This window comes from Cannabis sativa, chromosome 9 (genome assembly GCF_029168945.1).
Source record: "Cannabis sativa cultivar Pink pepper isolate KNU-18-1 chromosome 9, ASM2916894v1, whole genome shotgun sequence".
NCBI lineage: Eukaryota > Viridiplantae > Streptophyta > Magnoliopsida > Rosales > Cannabaceae > Cannabis > Cannabis sativa.
Genome location: NC_083609.1, coordinates 10,729,846 through 10,747,726, shown reverse-complemented (window position 1 = coordinate 10,747,726; position 17,881 = coordinate 10,729,846). Strand labels below are relative to the sequence as shown.

Genomic DNA, 17,881 nt, shown 5'->3' with positions numbered 1-17,881 from the left:
CTCAAAAGATTTATAAAAGCTGTATTAATAGAGATATATAACAAAGTTAGTTTTATTAGACATTGATTGAAATAATTCTAAACCTGATTTTAGACCATAAAACAAGTGTAAACTACTATTATTTTATTAATTTGCACACATAATTTATCTAGGTGATTTATTTAAGGAATGTGAAAATTCCCTTGAACAAAAATTTCCTAGCTAATTGTTTTATGGGTTTATTTTCCAAATCCACGGTTGATATCCTTCTCCATATAGTTTTACCACTCGCGTTTAAACGCGTACATTCGACATTCCTCGTTTTATTCCATTTTTTTCTACCCTTTGTTGCGTTTTACGTCGTACGTGAGAATCTAGTCTAAACTCTAGACCCAATAACGTACGATTTCACACTGAAGAAAAAGGGTTAGAAAACAAGCCAGCAAACTCGGTTTCTCCAACTCAGATATCGCCACGTCAGCTACTGTTCACTTACGTGGAGGGCCCATCTGATTTGGCCAGATCTGGACCGTTGGTGAAAATCGAGAAAGCCCTCGTGAAAACGATTTGGAGGGAAAAGAGAAAGTAAATAAACAATTAATTAAGGAAAAAAACAGCGGAATATATAAAATGCAGTTTTTTTTTTCTTGCGTTTTGGGTATATTTACAAAACCGAAGGAGCCATTCCGAGATTTACAATTACACGAGAAAAACCCAATTTTGCTTTTCTCTCTCCTCTTTGTCTCTTCCTCTCTCTCTCTCTCTTGGTTCTGCAAATTTTGCTTCCTGCGCCGGGAAATCTCGGGTAGCGATCGGAATTGTCGAGAGGTGATTTTTCCGGTGAGGGAATCGCTGAGTTTGACGGCGAGGTAAGATTCTGGAAAAAAAATCTTCCCTGGCCGTTTCATTGTTGGTTTGTTTGTTGTGTGGAATTTGATTTGTTTTTCGAGAGTTGGATTTGTTTATGGTTCAGATCTGGTAGATTTTGTTAGCCTTGAGGAATTAGGGTTTTCGGGTTGAGATCAAATTATTGAGAATTGAGGTGATGGAGGCAGGATTTTGAGGATTTTAAGGGGATGGAGGAAGGTGTAAGATCTGTTGGGTCTTCGGGGGTTGTTGTGAAGAACAGAAACTCTTCGGGTTGTTTGATCGTTAGAAGGAAAGGAGATGACTTGGTTGGTGGTGGGGGTGGTGGCGTCGGCAGTGGCGGCCATGGTTCATCGAGTTCCAGGAAGGCTTTTAATTCAAAGAAAGGTAAGAAGAGACAAAGATTACCTGTGAGTGATTCTGGGTCTAGCGATGAGCTACTGGCGCCTCCTCGTAGAAGGTTAGGACCTGAAACTATTCGTGTCTGCAATGATTTAAATGCTTTTGGAAAGGGTGCTGTTGAAGATAGCGAATTCGATAGGAAGAGGGAGAGGTTAGAGCGTATTCAGCATAATGAGGATGGTTATATGAGTAGAAATGGTTTTGATGAGGGTGAAAGAAAGGGAGGTAAGCTGGATGTGTTTGACTTCAATGAGTATGACAGTAGTCTCTATGATGATAGTGGCATCGGTTTTGGGGGAAGAAGGTATGCGGGCTCAATGCATATGGCTCAGAGTGGTTCTGAAAGGGAATATGAAACTGGATCAAGCAGACGTATGGTTGACAAGAGAAACAGTTCATATTTTGAGAGAATAAGCAGCCGGGGAAATCATCCTGGTAAGGGTAGATTTGAGATCAATCGGGATGATGCCCAGGTAAGCTTATCGAGAGACAAGTTGACTGGTCATTCCTCAGATCAAGCCATTAGGCTTCAAGGGAAAAATGGAGTTTTAAAGGTGATGGTGAACAAGAAAAAGAATTTAAGTGGACCACTAGATAATTATAATTTTCACAAAGCGGAGGAACGCATAAAGGTAAGGATAGGAGATGCTTCTAAGAAGAATGTTGTAACTCCTCCATTATACTCGGCAGAAAAGATTCATGAGAAGCCAGCCCCAGTTGTCAGGTCAGAGAAAAAGTCTACGAAATCTAGAAAATCATTGCCCACTAAAATTACAAAGAAACCCAATTGGGATTCAGAGGATAGTGATACTTCCTTGAAGTCAGAACCAGAGACAATGACGAGTAATAAATCTATGAAGAGGGTGAGTTGTGAAGGTGAAGATGCTCCTTCATGTGAAAAGTTACATTCAAGCAAGATTAAAGATGGAAAAGCTCGACGTGGTAGTGGCACAGAGAAGCAAAAGTTGCGTGAACGGATAAGGGGGTTGCTTGTGGAAGCTGGGTGGACAATAGATTATAGACCTAGAAGGAACAGAGATTATCTAGACGCAGTTTATATTAACCCATCTGGAACAGCTTATTGGTCCATCATCAAGGCCTATGACGCACTTCAAAAGCAGTTAATTGATGAGGATAATGAGATTAAACCCAGCTGTGATGGTATTGAACTTATACCTGATGAGGACCTCTGTCAGTTGACAAGAAAAACTAAGAAGAAGATGGAGGAGGAAATGAAAAAGAAGCAAAGGTATGGAAGCGACAGTGAGAATGCAAAAGAAATCCGTGTCAAAAGATGTATAAATGTGAAGCAAGATTCAGAAAGCATGGAAAGTCTCAGTCATGACGATAAACTAAGCTCGTTCTTAAAGCAGGGTGGCAAATCATTTAAGAATAGAATGAATGAGAATGGTTTGGTTAGTGTCAACTCAAATGGCCAGAGTTCTTCTCATCATTTGCAAGATACTGGTGAAAAGCTGGCCCCAGGATCCAATTCTAATATGCTGCATGGAAGGAAAAGCAGAAAACTTGGAAGATGTACTCTGTTGGTTCGTAACAAGGGGATAAATTCAGAAACCGACGGCTTTGTTCCATATACTGGAAAAAGGACTCTGCTTTCCTGGCTGATTGACTCAGGAACTGTCCAGCTGAGCCAAAAAGTGCAGTACAAGAATCGCCGAAGAACACGAGTAATGCTCGAGGGCTGGATTACAAGGGATGGAATTCATTGTGGTTGCTGCAGTAAAATTCTCACTATTTATAAATTTGAGATTCATGCTGGAAGCAAACTACGTCAGCCGTATCAAAACATTTTCTTGGACTCTGGGGTTTCTCTTCTGCAATGCCAAATGGATGCGTGGAATAGACAAGAGGATTCAGAAAAGATTGGTTTTCACTCTGTAGATGTTGATGGTGATGATCCCAATGACGATACTTGTGGTATCTGTGGAGATGGTGGGGATTTGATCTGTTGTGATGGTTGCCCATCAACCTTTCATCAAAGCTGCTTGGGTATACAGGTAGTCTGAACATTAACATTTACTTTTATTTGATACCTGGGTTTTTTTTTTACATTGGAGAGGGGATTCGAACTTGGGACCTCCTGAGGAGAAGTGTGAAACCATTGCACCACTATTTGATACTTCGGTTTAGTTATAATATAGTAGTGTGTTCTTCACGTCTTAAGACGAGGGAGTTTTTATGAACCTTAATTGATATTGCAGACGCTTCCCCCTGGGGATTGGCACTGTCCCAATTGTACGTGCAAATTTTGTGGGATTGCCACTGGGAATGTCACTGATGAGGACAATACGACTCTTACAATGCTCTTTACATGCAGTCTCTGCGATAAAAAATGTAATAATGTTTGCTTTATATGCTCTAAACATTTATCTTTAGTGCATCTGCTTTTTTTCCCCCCTTATCCTTTCTTACATCCTGATTTGTATGTAGATCACAAATCCTGTGCTTCAGATATTGACGTCAGCTCACTTGATTCCAATAGTATGGACTCATCTTTTTGTGGGCAAAAATGTAAAGAGGTATTCCAGCATTTTTTTTCATTTAATCTCATATCTCTCTTTAAAAGCAAATGTTGTATTTGAAATTTTGAATCACATCGACATGTACCTTCCCATTATGTGTCTCTCTGTGCATATATGTGCTTGTACTTATGCTGTATGATCTCCATGCTTGCGTATCTTTGAGAGTAGATGCAAATAAATATGAATACCCTGTTTTACATATGTATTACCTGCATATGCCACTTTAAACTCTTCTTTTCTTCTCCGATAATACATTTGTTAGGCCCTAGGATTAGTATTGTGTGCTAGAATATACTAAATAAAAAGGGTATATGAGTCTTTGTATGGGAGGGTAGTCTTTGAGTGAGGAATTGGTACTATACATAGGTGTGTAAGAAAAATAAGAGTATGAAATGAATTGAGTATTCTGTCTTTGCATCACAGGGGCCTAAGGACCCATATTATATATTTGTGCTTACCACTACTGCGTAAGCCTCCTAAACTCTTTATTTTTTATCTCTTTTCTTTGGACCATACAATACACATTCACTTGAACCCCATATAACACAAACACCGGCTCGCCCACCCATCCACCTGACCTAGCCTCAAGAGCTACGGGTTAAACTTTATGAGGTGCAGTTTAATATCTGGAATTAGATATATGGGTTTATAGGGAATCAAGTGTTTTTGCTGGTGTTGAGTTTGAATTTTCACAATAATAGTTTGGCAGTTTCATAGAAGAATCTTCCACCTATTTTTTTTTGCCATTTAAGTTCTTTTAGCGAACAAAGTATATGTGCATGTACGTGTGCATAATTTACTTTCAGTGTATCATTGTTTTACTTACTTATCTTTTGCTGTTAAAAGAACTTCTGCAAAATTTGTTTTGATTTGTATTTTTTCAAGAGATGTCTGACTTTTTACACATTTCTCCATCTCTGTGTTAGCTCTTTGAGCATTTGCAGAAGTATATTGGGGTCAAACATGATTTAGAAGGAGGGTTTTCATGGTCTTTCATTCGTAGATTAGATGAAGACTCTGACTTCGCACATCGAGGAGTTCCTCAGAGAGTTGAAGGCAATTCAAAGCTCGCTGTTGCTATGACTGTTATGGATGAATGTTTTTTGCCCATTGTTGATAGGAGAAGTGGGATTAATATAATTCGTAATGTTCTTTACAACTGTGGGTAAGTGCCGGTTTTTCGTATCCGGTTGAAACGCCCTTTCCTGATATTTCTGTTTTTGCAGTTTGATTTGGAGGATTTAACTTTGATAGTTTGGTATGTAAATTTGCCTGATTATTTATTTACCTAGAGCTTCAACTTAAATGACTAAAATCAAGTGTCGTACTTACCAAATTGGAAAGCAACCATTTGGAATTGCAGACATGGGAGAACATACTGACATGAACTTTCTTTACCTAAACCCATACATGATTGATATTTATCATGTTTTTATGTTCTTGGAAAAATATCACTGTTTCTTTAACCACTAGACTGTAGTTTCTATTAATCTCTGCCAAATATCAAATCAGTTACTGTTTTTCAGTATTTTAATTCTTCCACTATTTTGGCCTTGCAGTTCAAACTTTAACAGAATAAACTATGGTGGCTTCTACACTGCTATTTTGGAGAGGGGTGATGAATTAATTTGTGCTGCATCTCTCAGGTAGCTAGATGATATTGCCCATGTATTTTGAATGTATATAATTTAGTGATGCCTAAATGGGGTTCCTGAGGTCCTAGGATTATTCTCAATGGTCATAGGCATGCATGTGCAGTTTGACTGTGTAAAGTTATTATCGTTTGATCATTTGATTTAGTAGAAACGCTCACCTGTATCATTTGATCCATGTAAATTTTTAATGAATTGTGGTTTCTTCTGCTGGATAGGTTCCATGGGACTAAGTTAGCAGAGATGCCATTCATTGGAACTCGCCATATATATAGACGTCAGGGGATGTGCCGTAGGCTTTTCTATGCCATTGAATCAGTAAGTTTTTGAAATTTTTATTTATTTACGAAATGCAGAAGGATGTTTGTTCAGTCAACCTGAGTTTGTAACTGCTTTTGTATTTTTGTGTGCCTCTGATTTTTTTCCCCCTCATTTTGAAGGCTCTCTGTTCTCTCAAGGTTGAGAAATTGATTATCCCTGCAATTTCTGAACTCACACATACGTGGACAGTGGCTTTTGGTTTCACTCCTCTTGAGGAAGCATTCAAACGAGAAATGAGATCAATAAATATGTTGGTTTTCCCTGGGATAGACATGCTACAAAAGCTTCTTGGGGAGCAAGAACATGAGGCCTTCACGACTACCAGTAAAGGTTTAGTCTCCTGCTTTCTATTGACTTTCCATTGACATTTTTTACAGTTCTATAGTTTTGATTTCCTTATCTTTTGTTCTTTTATCACCCTTGATATTAGGTATGAAGCAAATAGAATGCAAAGGCAAACCAAGTATTAAGCCAGAGGCAGCGAATAAATCAGATATTGATTCTCCAACAAAGAGTGATCCTCATGGTGGTGATGATGCTGATTTGCATCATTCTGATGAAACAACTGAGGAAATTGCTGTTGTGGAATCTGGTTCCCATTGTGTGGATGTGCTTGTTGGCACTCCTTTGCCGGGTAGTTCATTAAATGCTTCTCCTGAACGTGAGATTCCAAATCCTATTGAAGAGACCACATGTTCTGACTCTCCTTCAGCGGCCAAAATATGTGAAGCTACATCAGACTCCAAAAGTCAGCCCCCCTCTACACCAAGTCTTGATGGTGTAGAGATGGAAAATAAACCTGTATCAGCTCATCTTGGAAATAGCACTGTTTCTTTGCCCAGAAATCCAGATGTTTCTTTAAATGAAATTTCTTTGATGGACAGTTCCATTGAAGCTTCCTGTGAAGTTAAAACTCAAGTTTCAAACGAGGAGGCTATACAGTTTGAATCTCATTTAGGGGCCAAATGTGATTTGGAAAGTAAATGTCTGTCTAAAGAAACTAATCAGTTGGATTCTTCTCTCAAAGATAATACAGAGTCTTTGAATGAAGATGGTATGGATGATCCCCATGGAAAGGATGACAAGAATGCGATTGTTGTACCTGCTTCGTTCTCAGGGGAAACCATAGCTGAGAATGTTTCCGAGGAAGTCCTGGAAAATCCAGACATCCCCATCTCTAGTTTTAATGACTCTAATGGGAGTTCCGTGCTGATTAAATCTGATTTGGACCATCAAATTGACTGTGATAATGGAAAAGCTCCAGAAGCTGCTTCTGATGCAATGGATTGTGAGTAATGTATTTCCCATTACATTCTGTCAGTTACAGAGCTAATGAACATGAAGGAACATCTGAATCCACTTCAATGTATTTGTCTTCAACTCCTTTGCCGAGCTTATCTTTGCCAATCCTTGCACATCGTCATAACACAGAATTTTTCATTCAGTTAACAGTTTTAAGGGTCTTGGCGGCATAATGTCAGATGACTCGTTTCTTTCATGGATAGGGGTAGTCATTAGGGGAAATCATTCACCCCTTTAAACTTATTTTTCTCTTAAAAACACTGATCCTGAAGACAATATCTTATCCTTCGGAGTTGAAGTTTCGAAATGTCCTGATGATGCCAGTTATAAGAAGATGTGGATTTGCTGCTGGGGATACAAAGCAAACATGTGCGAGCTTAATCTGTTAGGCCAGTCCGAGTCTGATTCTGCTGAATGTTGCGAATTTCTTCTTTAGTGTCTTGTCTGCCTGCAACTCTCAAGTAACACCGAGTAGTTTGTAAGAAGGTTTTAGAGGTAATCCTGTCATTTGTTCCTGCATCAGCACAGCAAAGAGAATTCTCGTGAGAATTGATTGAGATTGTCATAATTCCTTGAATGCTGCAAGAAATGATGTTTCAATGGTACTGTGTCAAGTAGCTAAGTTTCAAGAATTTAGTAAAAATATGTGAAATTTTATGTTAGGCCATTTGAATACTGCTTGAGCTCAGGTTAGGGTTTCAAAATTTTGTAATTGTGTACTAAGAACTGAAAAGGGAATCTTCAATTGAAGAAGTTCCTTCATGCATGATTGTTATTATTATTTTTATATATATTTTTTTTCCTGCATTTGAAAAAAAATTTTATTCTGCAAAGTGTTAAATACACATGTAGATTGTATTAGACAGTGACAGTGGGCATGCTTTTTATGTATTTACTTGAGGGATTTTTTTTTTATAAATATATACTTTTCATTATATTTACAGTTATATGATATAAACTTTTTATTTACACTTTTACAAATTTAATTTTTCATAAATTTGATTTTAAAGTTTTAAAATTACAAACATACCGTTACATTGCATTATGCAAATTAACCCGAGAAAAACTATAAATAAATTATAAAAACAAAACAACTAAAATATAACATCAAAAAACAACCCATTGAAAAAAAGAAAAAAAAAACCCATTGTAATATACAAATCAACTAGAAAACAACTACAAATAAACCATAAAATAATAATAATTAAAAAAAATCGAAAAGCTTATAAAAAATATAGGCAAATGATATATCAAGAGAGTTCCACATAAAACATCAACTAAACAATAGCTGAAAATACATTAAATATACGTTCATTTTAACATGGTTGGGTAAAATAATTACAAATTACTGATTCAATTCAATACATTATATAAAAAAAATAAACATCTAAACAATCACAAATAAAATCTAACATCAAATAAATAATAATTGAAAATCACACATATATATTCATTTAAAATGTTTCCATATAAAAAACTTGGAATCACTTAGTGTATTAACAAGAAGATATACTTAACTAAAAATAAATTAGACATCAACTAAAAAATATATATATACTTATTTTTCTTTTGTTTGTGCAACTAAATACATAAGAACGAATAAAAAATTAAACAACAACTCTATTTCAACATGCAAACAAATGCGTCAACTTAAAATAAACTTGATAAAAATACTAAAATAACCTCCAAAAAAATAAATAAATTTAACAACAATTACAAATCACTTATCTATATATATATCAACTTTGTATTATAACAAATAATAAAACAAACACAAAAAAATAACAAGACATCAAAACCTAAATTATATCAATTCAAAATAAACTACAAAATAACAAAATAATAACACGAAGGAACAAGACATCAATCTCAAATACGATTAAGAGAAACAACTACAAATCATTTATATTCCAACTCATTGAATTAACAAAAATATATATTTAATTAGAAATAAACTAATCATTAACTAAAAATTATATATATAATTATTTTTCTTTTATTTAGACAACTAATTAAATACGAATAATTAAACAGCAACTCAATTTTAATAGACAAATCAACCAAACATCAATACATTGTACAAACCCAAAAGAAACTTAAAAACAACACCTAACCATCCTCTATAAAACTAAAGAAACTTGAAAACAACTACAAATCAACTATTCTTTGAAGAAGAAAAAAACACTTGAGTGATCCTCACTGATATAATTTATAATCCTCTCTAATATATATCACATATATATACATACTGTAACACTAATTAAAAGAACGCCACGTGTTGCGATTATACTGTGCTAATCCCGTTAATTAGGGTCTACTAAATCAAGTGGATTTAAATAAAACAAATGATAAATTAAAACAAACTTGTAATAACTTAAACATTAATACAAAATAATATTTACATGACCACGATCCCATAATTTCCTTTTTAAAAATATTAAAAGTTGTTTACACAAAAGTCAGCCTAAGCGATAAAATGAGATTTCTAAAACAATCTTCCATGGGACCCAATCCGCTTGGTCTAGCTTGATGGAAACATGTACAACCCACCGTCAAAGGCTTCAAACTCATGGTTAGTTTGATGCTGCCTTATCCTTGCCTGCACATTAGAGCACTCATGAGCCAAGACCCAACAAGAAATCATAATCAAATCCATAATATAATTATCATATTTAATACGCCACTGCAGTAATATAATACGCCGCCGTATTTATGATGATACCACTACATCTTAAGTCTATTTTGTATAGACACCACGTGTTATGCTCACATGTCTATTTAATTTATAAGGCCTTATTAAGGTTTATCTCAATTCTAATTACCGAGTCTAACCTAGTTGTGTCTTATACACATAACTCATATATGCATAATCCATATATTATGCTCTCACAGGGGTTTATCCTAATGCTGTTTATCAGGCCTAATCTAGTTATATCTTATACACAAAACTCTATATATCTACACAGCTCATTTAAAATATTCTCATATATAGAAATTTTAGACTATTAACCCTAACACATGTTTCTAAATAGCTAACTACACAAGATTAGCATATAAAAGCGCCAAAACGTTAAACTTAAGTGTAGGGCTCACTTTCTTACTTGAATTCCAACATAAGTGGAGAATCCAAACACTCAGGCAATCTCGATCAAGTGATTGTAGTCCTAGTCACAAATTCAGGTACAAAAATAATAGGATTACTCCTCAATCTCATAAAATATTTATAAATAATGGCTCCAAAAATTAGACTAACTAATATAGCTTTTCAATAGCTTTTTAACGATATAAAGAACATGCAAAACAGAGTTTAGAGTCAAAAGTTATAGCCAAAATAAATTTCATAAAATTCTAACTTTGCTGATCGTATAGGGCCGTGACTTCCCAAGAACAGGTCTGAAAAAAAACAACCATATTTTGAGCTCCATAAAAGTACCAAACTCAACACCCAAAAACAATACTTTAAAATAGAACCAAACAAAGGTATAGAATAAAAGTTGTTTTCTTTCCATTTTATTCCCTCCAACCAAACGCCACCTTAGGGGTTCGAGAGCTAAGACTTAGAGTTTAATGTATTTACACACTTCTTCCATAGCCATGGGAGGATTAAATCTGACAAAAAAAGATAGTAAAGGGAGAGGTCGGGTGTGCTGGAGGAAGAAGATGAAGGAGAAAAAAGGAAAAAAAAATAGAGAAAAAAGAAAGAAAAAAATTGATTTTAAAATGTATTTTTTTTTTAATTTAAAATTATTAGGTGGACCAATTTTGTTGCAAACACGTGACAATTATAAATAAGTAAACTGATCATTTAAATTTAAGACTAACGGACTTACAAAAAATACCACTTTGAATAGGGGTGTTCATCCAATCCAATCCGTATTATTTTGCTCATAGTGCATTCGATCCTTGCTAAGTGCATATTTTATATTTTGGATCCAATCCAATCTGCACAATAGTTCAGATCCAATCCAATCCAGTTTGGATCGGTTATTTTAGATTGATTACTTTTTAAAATTAAATTATTTAATATTTATCAAAAAATATTTTTCTCTCACATAACTAATAACAAAATAAAACAAATTATTATTGTTTTACGTCTCTAATAATAAACTAAAATAACAAATAATAAATTAAAAAAAAATTGTATTTACAAAAAAAATGTTTAATTTTGTTTAAATTGTATGTAAACATATATATATATATATGGATAAGAATAGAATATATATTTGATTATATATATATATATGGATAAGAATAGAATATATATTTGATTGAGAGAAGTTGAAGAATACCTCATTTTTTTTATACATTAGCTAGATTTACCTACAAATAAAATTTAATTCAAATATACCTCTTTTTATGAATATTGTACCCAAATTATCTCCACACACACATATAATTAAGACATAATTTCAAACATAATAGATTTATATTCTTTGTAGACGGATGTGGAGGTTTGTAGGAAAGTTAGGGTAAAATTTGGGAAATTGTAGTAAATGGCCTCAAATCATAGGAGTATGTTAGTTTATGTCCTCTTTTCAAAAAAATATAGCAAATGGCCGTAAATCATAAGACTATGTTAGTAAATGTTCTTATTTCAATTTTTTTTATTTTTTTTATTTTTTTAGAATTAGAAGCAAATTATTTAAACATTATGGTATATCTATATTAGTTTTGTTAAAATCTTTTCTATTTTAAAGTTATGTCAATTTTTTTATTTTTTTATGAGTTGTTTTGGGTTGTTGGTATATAGATTTTGTTGTACGGTATATTTCTATTTTGTTGTATGGTATATTATTATTCTTAGATGATATTTATTTTTTATTATGATATGTATAATAGTGGTATATAATTTTATTAGCATAATAAAAATATTTTAATGTATATATATAATTTTATTGCCATGCTACATATATTTAATTATTATTTTTATATTTTTTGATTGTATAATTATTTATTTTAAATAATATTTTATTAGTTTTTATTTTATTATATACAATGGTCATGGTATATATATTTTAATTGTGATATATAATTTGGTTAGCATAGTATACATACATATATATATGTATTAGTCATCTATATTTTTATTATTATTATTTTTTGTATATATGTTTTGGTGTATAGTATTTTTTGTTATACGGTATATAATTTTTTTTTAAATAATATTTAAGTTTTATTTTCTATTGTACTTTTGTTGACATGATATATAATTTTATTAGCATCCTATTTATTTTTATTTTTATTTGTTGTTATTATTATATATATTTTTATTGTAAGGTATATATTTTATGTTATATGGTATATAAGTTTTATTGTATAGTATATCATTTTATTTTAGATAATGCATGTTTAGTTTTTATTTTAGTATACATAAAGGTGATATATAATTTTGTTAATATGATATATATAATTTTTTTAGTAATATTATATTAGTTTGTTTTATTTTTTATTGTAGGTATATAAGTTTTATTGTATGGTATATGATTTTTGTTGTCTATAATATATTATTTATATTTAATATGATATTTAGTTTCTATTTTATTGTATATAAATTTTTTGGTATGTATTCATATTTTAATGATGATATATATAATTTTGTTAGCATGATAAATATATTTTTTGAGTATTAATTTAGTATTGTTATAATTTCTTTGTGGTATATAATTTTATTACTACGTTATATTAATTTTCTGTACTACGATATATCTAATACTGCTGTATATATTTAAATGATCTAATATATTTATTTATTTTTGTTACAATATAATAATATGCAATACTAAAAAAAATTATGTAACTTAATTTTGTTATTACATATATTTTTTTTTTAAAAAAATATGTGATAAATCTATTTTTATAATTTTTATTAGCTAATTTATTAGATTTGACTATTTTCTTAATTTTTTTAAAAAGTGGACATTTACTAACTTAGTTACTATATTTAGGACCATTTTGCATCTCAACCCGTAAAATTTTGATTAGGGAAGAATGAAAATTATTGTGAAGTGATAGGGTAAAATTGGTAGAATGATTGAAAAAGAAAGAAAACGGACTAGATTTTCAAAAAGAGCCTAAAAATTAAAGACATTAAATTAAAAGAGGTATGTAGTATAATTTTAAATTTTGAAATATATTTGTATTATATGTGTTAAATTTTAAAATTACTATTTTTTGTTACATAAAATATTAGTTATATATATAATTTTTTAAAAATTTATATAAATATTTGTAAATTAGATTGGATCGGTTATTTTTACATGTCAATCATCATTCAATCTGCACAAGTGAGAATTTTAGATTTTCCAATCCAATCTAATCCGCAAAAGTGTGGATATCCGTACTTAGCAAATTATATTGGATTAAATCGTGCAGATCAAATTAGATTGATTATTTTATGACACCCGTAAAGCTGATTAACAGTGGCATGTTAATGGTCCCTTTGAGAGATGAGGCGGATTAGCTGCCCCAGGTCACACTAGCCTTCTTTCTTCGTAGCCTTACGGTGAATGTAAATTACAATAGAGCACAGCAGTGCAAAGTCATCAAAAGCAATATTAGAGCAAGCCCTGTTATTTTCTTTAATCAATAGCTTAGATCTTTAATTAATAGATGTTTTCAATACATTAGTCGCCACAATGTACAATCAAGTTCACTTAAAAACGTAGATATTTTTTTTTCTTTTGGCACAACACCTAGAACAGTCCCAAGTACCAATAGAAGATGCAAAATCCAACATTCTTCATTATTTTTCTTTCAGAGAAATACATTCTCCTTTCTACCTTATTTTATCTCCCTTACATTTCTGATTTTTCCTTTTCTCTTTCCTTTATACCCCCAAAAAAAATCCCTATTCATGTTCTTTATTGAAATTAGTCCTTAAAACCAAATCACCAAGAAACTAATTCTATAATCAATGATATCTACAAGTACAACTCTCGAGTAATCCTAAGCACACCATGTTATAATGTCATATTGGCCTCAAATGATGGTAATTTTCAAGCAGGTCATCTTCTGATAGCATATCTTTCACGTCTTGTGGAGTCCAGAGTACCTCCACTGCCTATAAAAGTAGCAACATATGTCACAGGAACGGATCAAAAACTACAAATGGAAGGCGACATACAGATCATACATTTTAGAAACTTACCATCATGTCAGCGAGAGAGACAAATCTCAGAGATTCCAGGGATGATTCCAAGTTCTTAGAGGTTTTAATGGAAGGAAGGTTCTTCACACCTCGAATGGAAAGAAGAACTGTAACCTACAAATGATTTGATAGATTCAAAGGAATGAGAAGTGAAAATGGAGTATAATGTTTGAAAGTTTTACACTCTTAAGGCCAAACAAATGAAAAAATATCATGCTGGTGACCAACTACATTTGCACCATACATGAGTCTGGGACTGGAGCTCAGTGAGCTCCACCATATGTGATTTTGGTCACCACGCGCCAGAAGTCATTGGCAGTGTTCAGCGATAAAAATGGTATGTGTACAAAAAAGGGTTATCCATAAATGTTAATAAGTTTTGACTTAGACACAGAAATAATGTAGATGGAGATTCCAAGAAAGAAGATCATACCACTATGTAGTTCTTTTCAAGTTTGTTCCCCTTCAGTGTGGAGGTTCTTTTTTGCTCGCCGTTGAAATTGACAAGTGACTCTATTCCAACCTTCTTTCGCTCTTCCAAGGAATGTTCGTTAAAGCTCTTTTCGCTTTCCGTAACACTCTTATTTTTATCTACCTGCAAAATATATTGAAGTTAGAATCAAAACTACAAACAAATTTGAAAGTTAAAATCCTGCTATTATATCTCCAACAAAAGACATTCAGTCAGTAAATATGTTTTTTCTTTTGTTGTCAACACATCAATAATTCAAAGTCCATTTTGTCTAAATTGAAAAGAGTAGGATATATAGACTAACATATGTAAAACCAGATATCCAGTAATCACGGTGTTGGAGCAGAACTGACACGGTTTCTGCACCCATGAAAACAACATGTAACCATGAAATTGTCAAAAAAATGTCTAGTGATTAGGTATTAGGCAGCAATTCTATCAGAATCCATGAAAATATTCCAGATATAGACCTTGCAGAACTTGGTGAAAACCTTTAACATCCGATGTATCAGCAGTTTCTGCAATTCGATTAAGATCTCCAAGAAGCACTGTAGCCTTTCCAGATAACCCAACCTGTAACAAAGAAACATGATATATTCAAGTAAGTAAATGTCTTTAAACTCTCTTTGATCCTTCCAAGTGAACTATAGAGTGTAAATATAAGGGATTAAAATCTTCCCTTTTAAAAATAAAAACCCAAAATCACTATAGCTCGTTCACTAAAAGAACACACTAGAATCTACCATTATTCTTGCACATAATGGAACCCAGATTCAAATATAAAATTTTCCAATCAAATGTAGCCTAGCGAAATATCATTTTCAACCTATACCCTTATTTTCATGCATCATTGTAAGAATGAGACCATAATCTGAAATCAGTATAGCCTAAAAAGGTATATAAATAAAATTTCTCCCTTTTTGGCAGTGCAATTATATAAGCTAACATTGTACAATGCGAGTTCATGTTAAAACTTAATAATGGGTTTGTGTATAGAGAGACATGAATCCAAATCAACTATTACCTGAACCATTAGAACACTTGCTTCGTACCAGGGTTCAGTCAAATAGAGAAATCCCCCAATTGCTAATATTACAGTACCCAAGAATATTAAAAGACCGCTATAAGAACCCTTCTTTTCATTCTCGGTCTCTTCCTCTGACACAGTGGAACTCGAGGGATCAAAATGACGGGTCGTTTCCGTCGAAACATCCGGCGAGTAATGGTAATTACGGAAGTGTGATGGTGGTGATGAAAATGTAGAACTCCTTCTTCGAGGCTCATTACTAAAATACCCAGAAAACGAAAATGAAATAGAAGGATCTTCTGACTCATCTAACCCACGCGAAGAAGACGAAAAAGAAGAAGAGCTCGAATGTTTAAACGAGGAAGAAGGAGGAGGAGGGCTAGAATGCTTAAACGAAGAAGATGAAGCAAATGAAGAGCCACCCATTCTCCCACCGGACCTACCGGATGAGACATCAGCTATGGCGGTTTGGGTGTTGTAAGACAAAAACAGAGCCACTACAAGAACAGGAAACAAACACTTGGAGAGCATTGTTGCTGTTTTGGTTTTGGGTATTCTTGTTCAAGCGGTATAAGATTCTTATACACTATTACACATTGTAAGCATAAATATATAAATATATATATACTAGGTGATTGTTACGTGACAAGTCACGTAGTGTTAGTTTTATTTAATATTTAGTTTTTTTATTTTAATTAATAATTAAAATAGTATAATTATTTGAACGATTTGTTTTATAAAAATAAAATATGTGTCAGTATATTTAGTAAGTAAAACATAGTTGTGTTATAATAATGTATGTTATTAATAGTAAAATGTACATTAATCTTCTAATTGAAAAAAGTTCTATTATCTCATTTCATATTTAATAATAGCTACACAACTATATATTTATAGACTTTCACATTCTTTGCAAATTACTAATAAGCACCAATAATATTTTTATATTCTAATATTTTTCAACCTTCTCCTTTTGGTGGTAAAATTAAAAATAAAACTAAAAATAAGCACAATCATATAAGGTAAATACTAATTACAGCCCATTTCATCTTTTTTTTTTATTATTTTTTTAAGCCCAAGCCCAAAAATCTCTAAGCCAACACAATCAATCTTGTTTTATATTATCTTTTCTAGATATTTTATCTATATTTTTCTTTTTTAAAAAATAAATAAAAAAATTATTAATATTCTCCCAAGATAGGTTTGTTAGAGAGATATGTGGGTAAGATGATTTTTTTAATTTAAAAAGAGATTATTAATATTTAAAAGATTGTTTATTTAAAAGATTGTTTAATTTTTTGGGTTTAATTATTGGGTTTATTTTTTAACGGGAGATCAAACCTAATCGTTAAATTTAACAGAATATTCTTTTATTTTTAAGTATATTCTGTTAAACCAAGAATGTTAAACCAAGAAATGCCGTTAGATAGACACTTTTAATATATAAAGATATATGCATAATACAATATAGTTTGCAGAGGGATTTTGGAGAAAGACTGAAGGAAGATAACTTAGAGAAGTGGGTTTCAGAAAAGCTTTGGTAATTTCCCACCACATAACCCCTGAGAAATAATAATAAAAAATAATATGAATATAGTTTTTTCTTAAATTAAATTATATTTCAGATGAAGTTTCCGGGATGGTTAATAATATTCTACACGAAATAATAACTACCAATTTATTTATTGGAATAAAACTAGTAAAATTTCATTAACCATTAAAATTTTCCATTATACTTCAGTGGAACAATTCTCCAACTAAAGCACATGATTATTAGAAAAACAAGAACTCCTTACAAGATAATGAGTTACTTTATTTGCAAATCGTTTAACAAAGCACAAATTAACATGATTATAAGACAATAATGAAATACGAACATCTTGAACATCTTGAACTAATAAACCAAATTGAGAAGACATGAAAATATTGCTTTAAATAATTTGGACACAAACCAAACTATTAGACTCAATAACAACTTGCCCCCAAGAGTGTCGAGCAAACCAACTTAAAGCTTCCTTAATGTCAATAATCTCAACAATCTCCGGTTGAACACGACCTAACTTGCCAATAGTGTAATCTTCAACCATGTTTCCATAATGATCACGAGCAATACAACCAACTCCAAAGCAACACTCCTGCTCAAACAACACGCCATCAACATTAACCTTG

At 32.2% G+C, this 17,881-nt stretch overlaps 2 protein-coding genes across 2 annotated transcripts; one reads left to right on the top strand and one right to left on the bottom strand.

The window, feature by feature from the left end:
• Positions 1-564: 564 nt before the first annotated feature.
• Positions 565-7,873, top strand: LOC115722517 (uncharacterized). The gene is made up of 8 exons (XM_030651746.2): positions 565-3,266; positions 3,471-3,603; positions 3,700-3,788; positions 4,718-4,956; positions 5,351-5,437; positions 5,662-5,761; positions 5,884-6,094; positions 6,195-7,873. Exons 1-8 carry the CDS (start codon positions 1,056-1,058, stop codon positions 7,058-7,060), a joined length of 3,936 nt encoding a protein of 1,311 aa, XP_030507606.2. The 5' UTR covers positions 565-1,055; the 3' UTR covers positions 7,061-7,873.
• A 5,765-nt stretch (positions 7,874-13,638) lies between these two features.
• Positions 13,639-17,268, bottom strand: LOC115721717 (uncharacterized). Its single transcript, XM_030650787.2, has 7 exons — positions 17,177-17,268; positions 15,710-16,339; positions 15,156-15,258; positions 14,990-15,045; positions 14,647-14,808; positions 14,214-14,327; positions 13,639-14,126 (listed from the first exon to the last, which is right to left on the bottom strand). Exons 2-7 carry the CDS (start codon positions 16,241-16,243, stop codon positions 14,034-14,036), a joined length of 1,062 nt encoding a protein of 353 aa, XP_030506647.2. The 5' UTR covers positions 16,244-16,339; positions 17,177-17,268; the 3' UTR covers positions 13,639-14,033.
• Between the last annotated feature and the right edge of the window lie 613 nt (positions 17,269-17,881).

Bases quoted from the DNA above. Each gene is read 5' to 3' on its own strand.
- LOC115722517 (XM_030651746.2), top strand. From the start codon at position 1,056: ATGGAGGAAGGTGTAAGATCTGTTGGGTCTTCGGGGGTTGTTGTGAAG. The intron at 4,957-5,350 runs GTAAGTGCCGGT...TTGGCCTTGCAG, and splicing joins AATGTTCTTTACAACTGTGG to TTCAAACTTTAACAGAATAA. The intron at 6,095-6,194 runs GTTTAGTCTCCT...CCTTGATATTAG, and splicing joins CTTCACGACTACCAGTAAAG to GTATGAAGCAAATAGAATGC.
- LOC115721717 (XM_030650787.2), bottom strand. From the start codon at position 16,243: ATGCTCTCCAAGTGTTTGTTTCCTGTTCTTGTAGTGGCTCTGTTTTTG. The intron at 14,328-14,646 runs GTATGATCTTCT...AATCATTTGTAG, and splicing joins TTGAAAAGAACTACATAGTG to GTTACAGTTCTTCTTTCCAT. The intron at 14,127-14,213 runs GTAAGTTTCTAA...CTACTTTTATAG, and splicing joins TCTCTCTCGCTGACATGATG to GCAGTGGAGGTACTCTGGAC.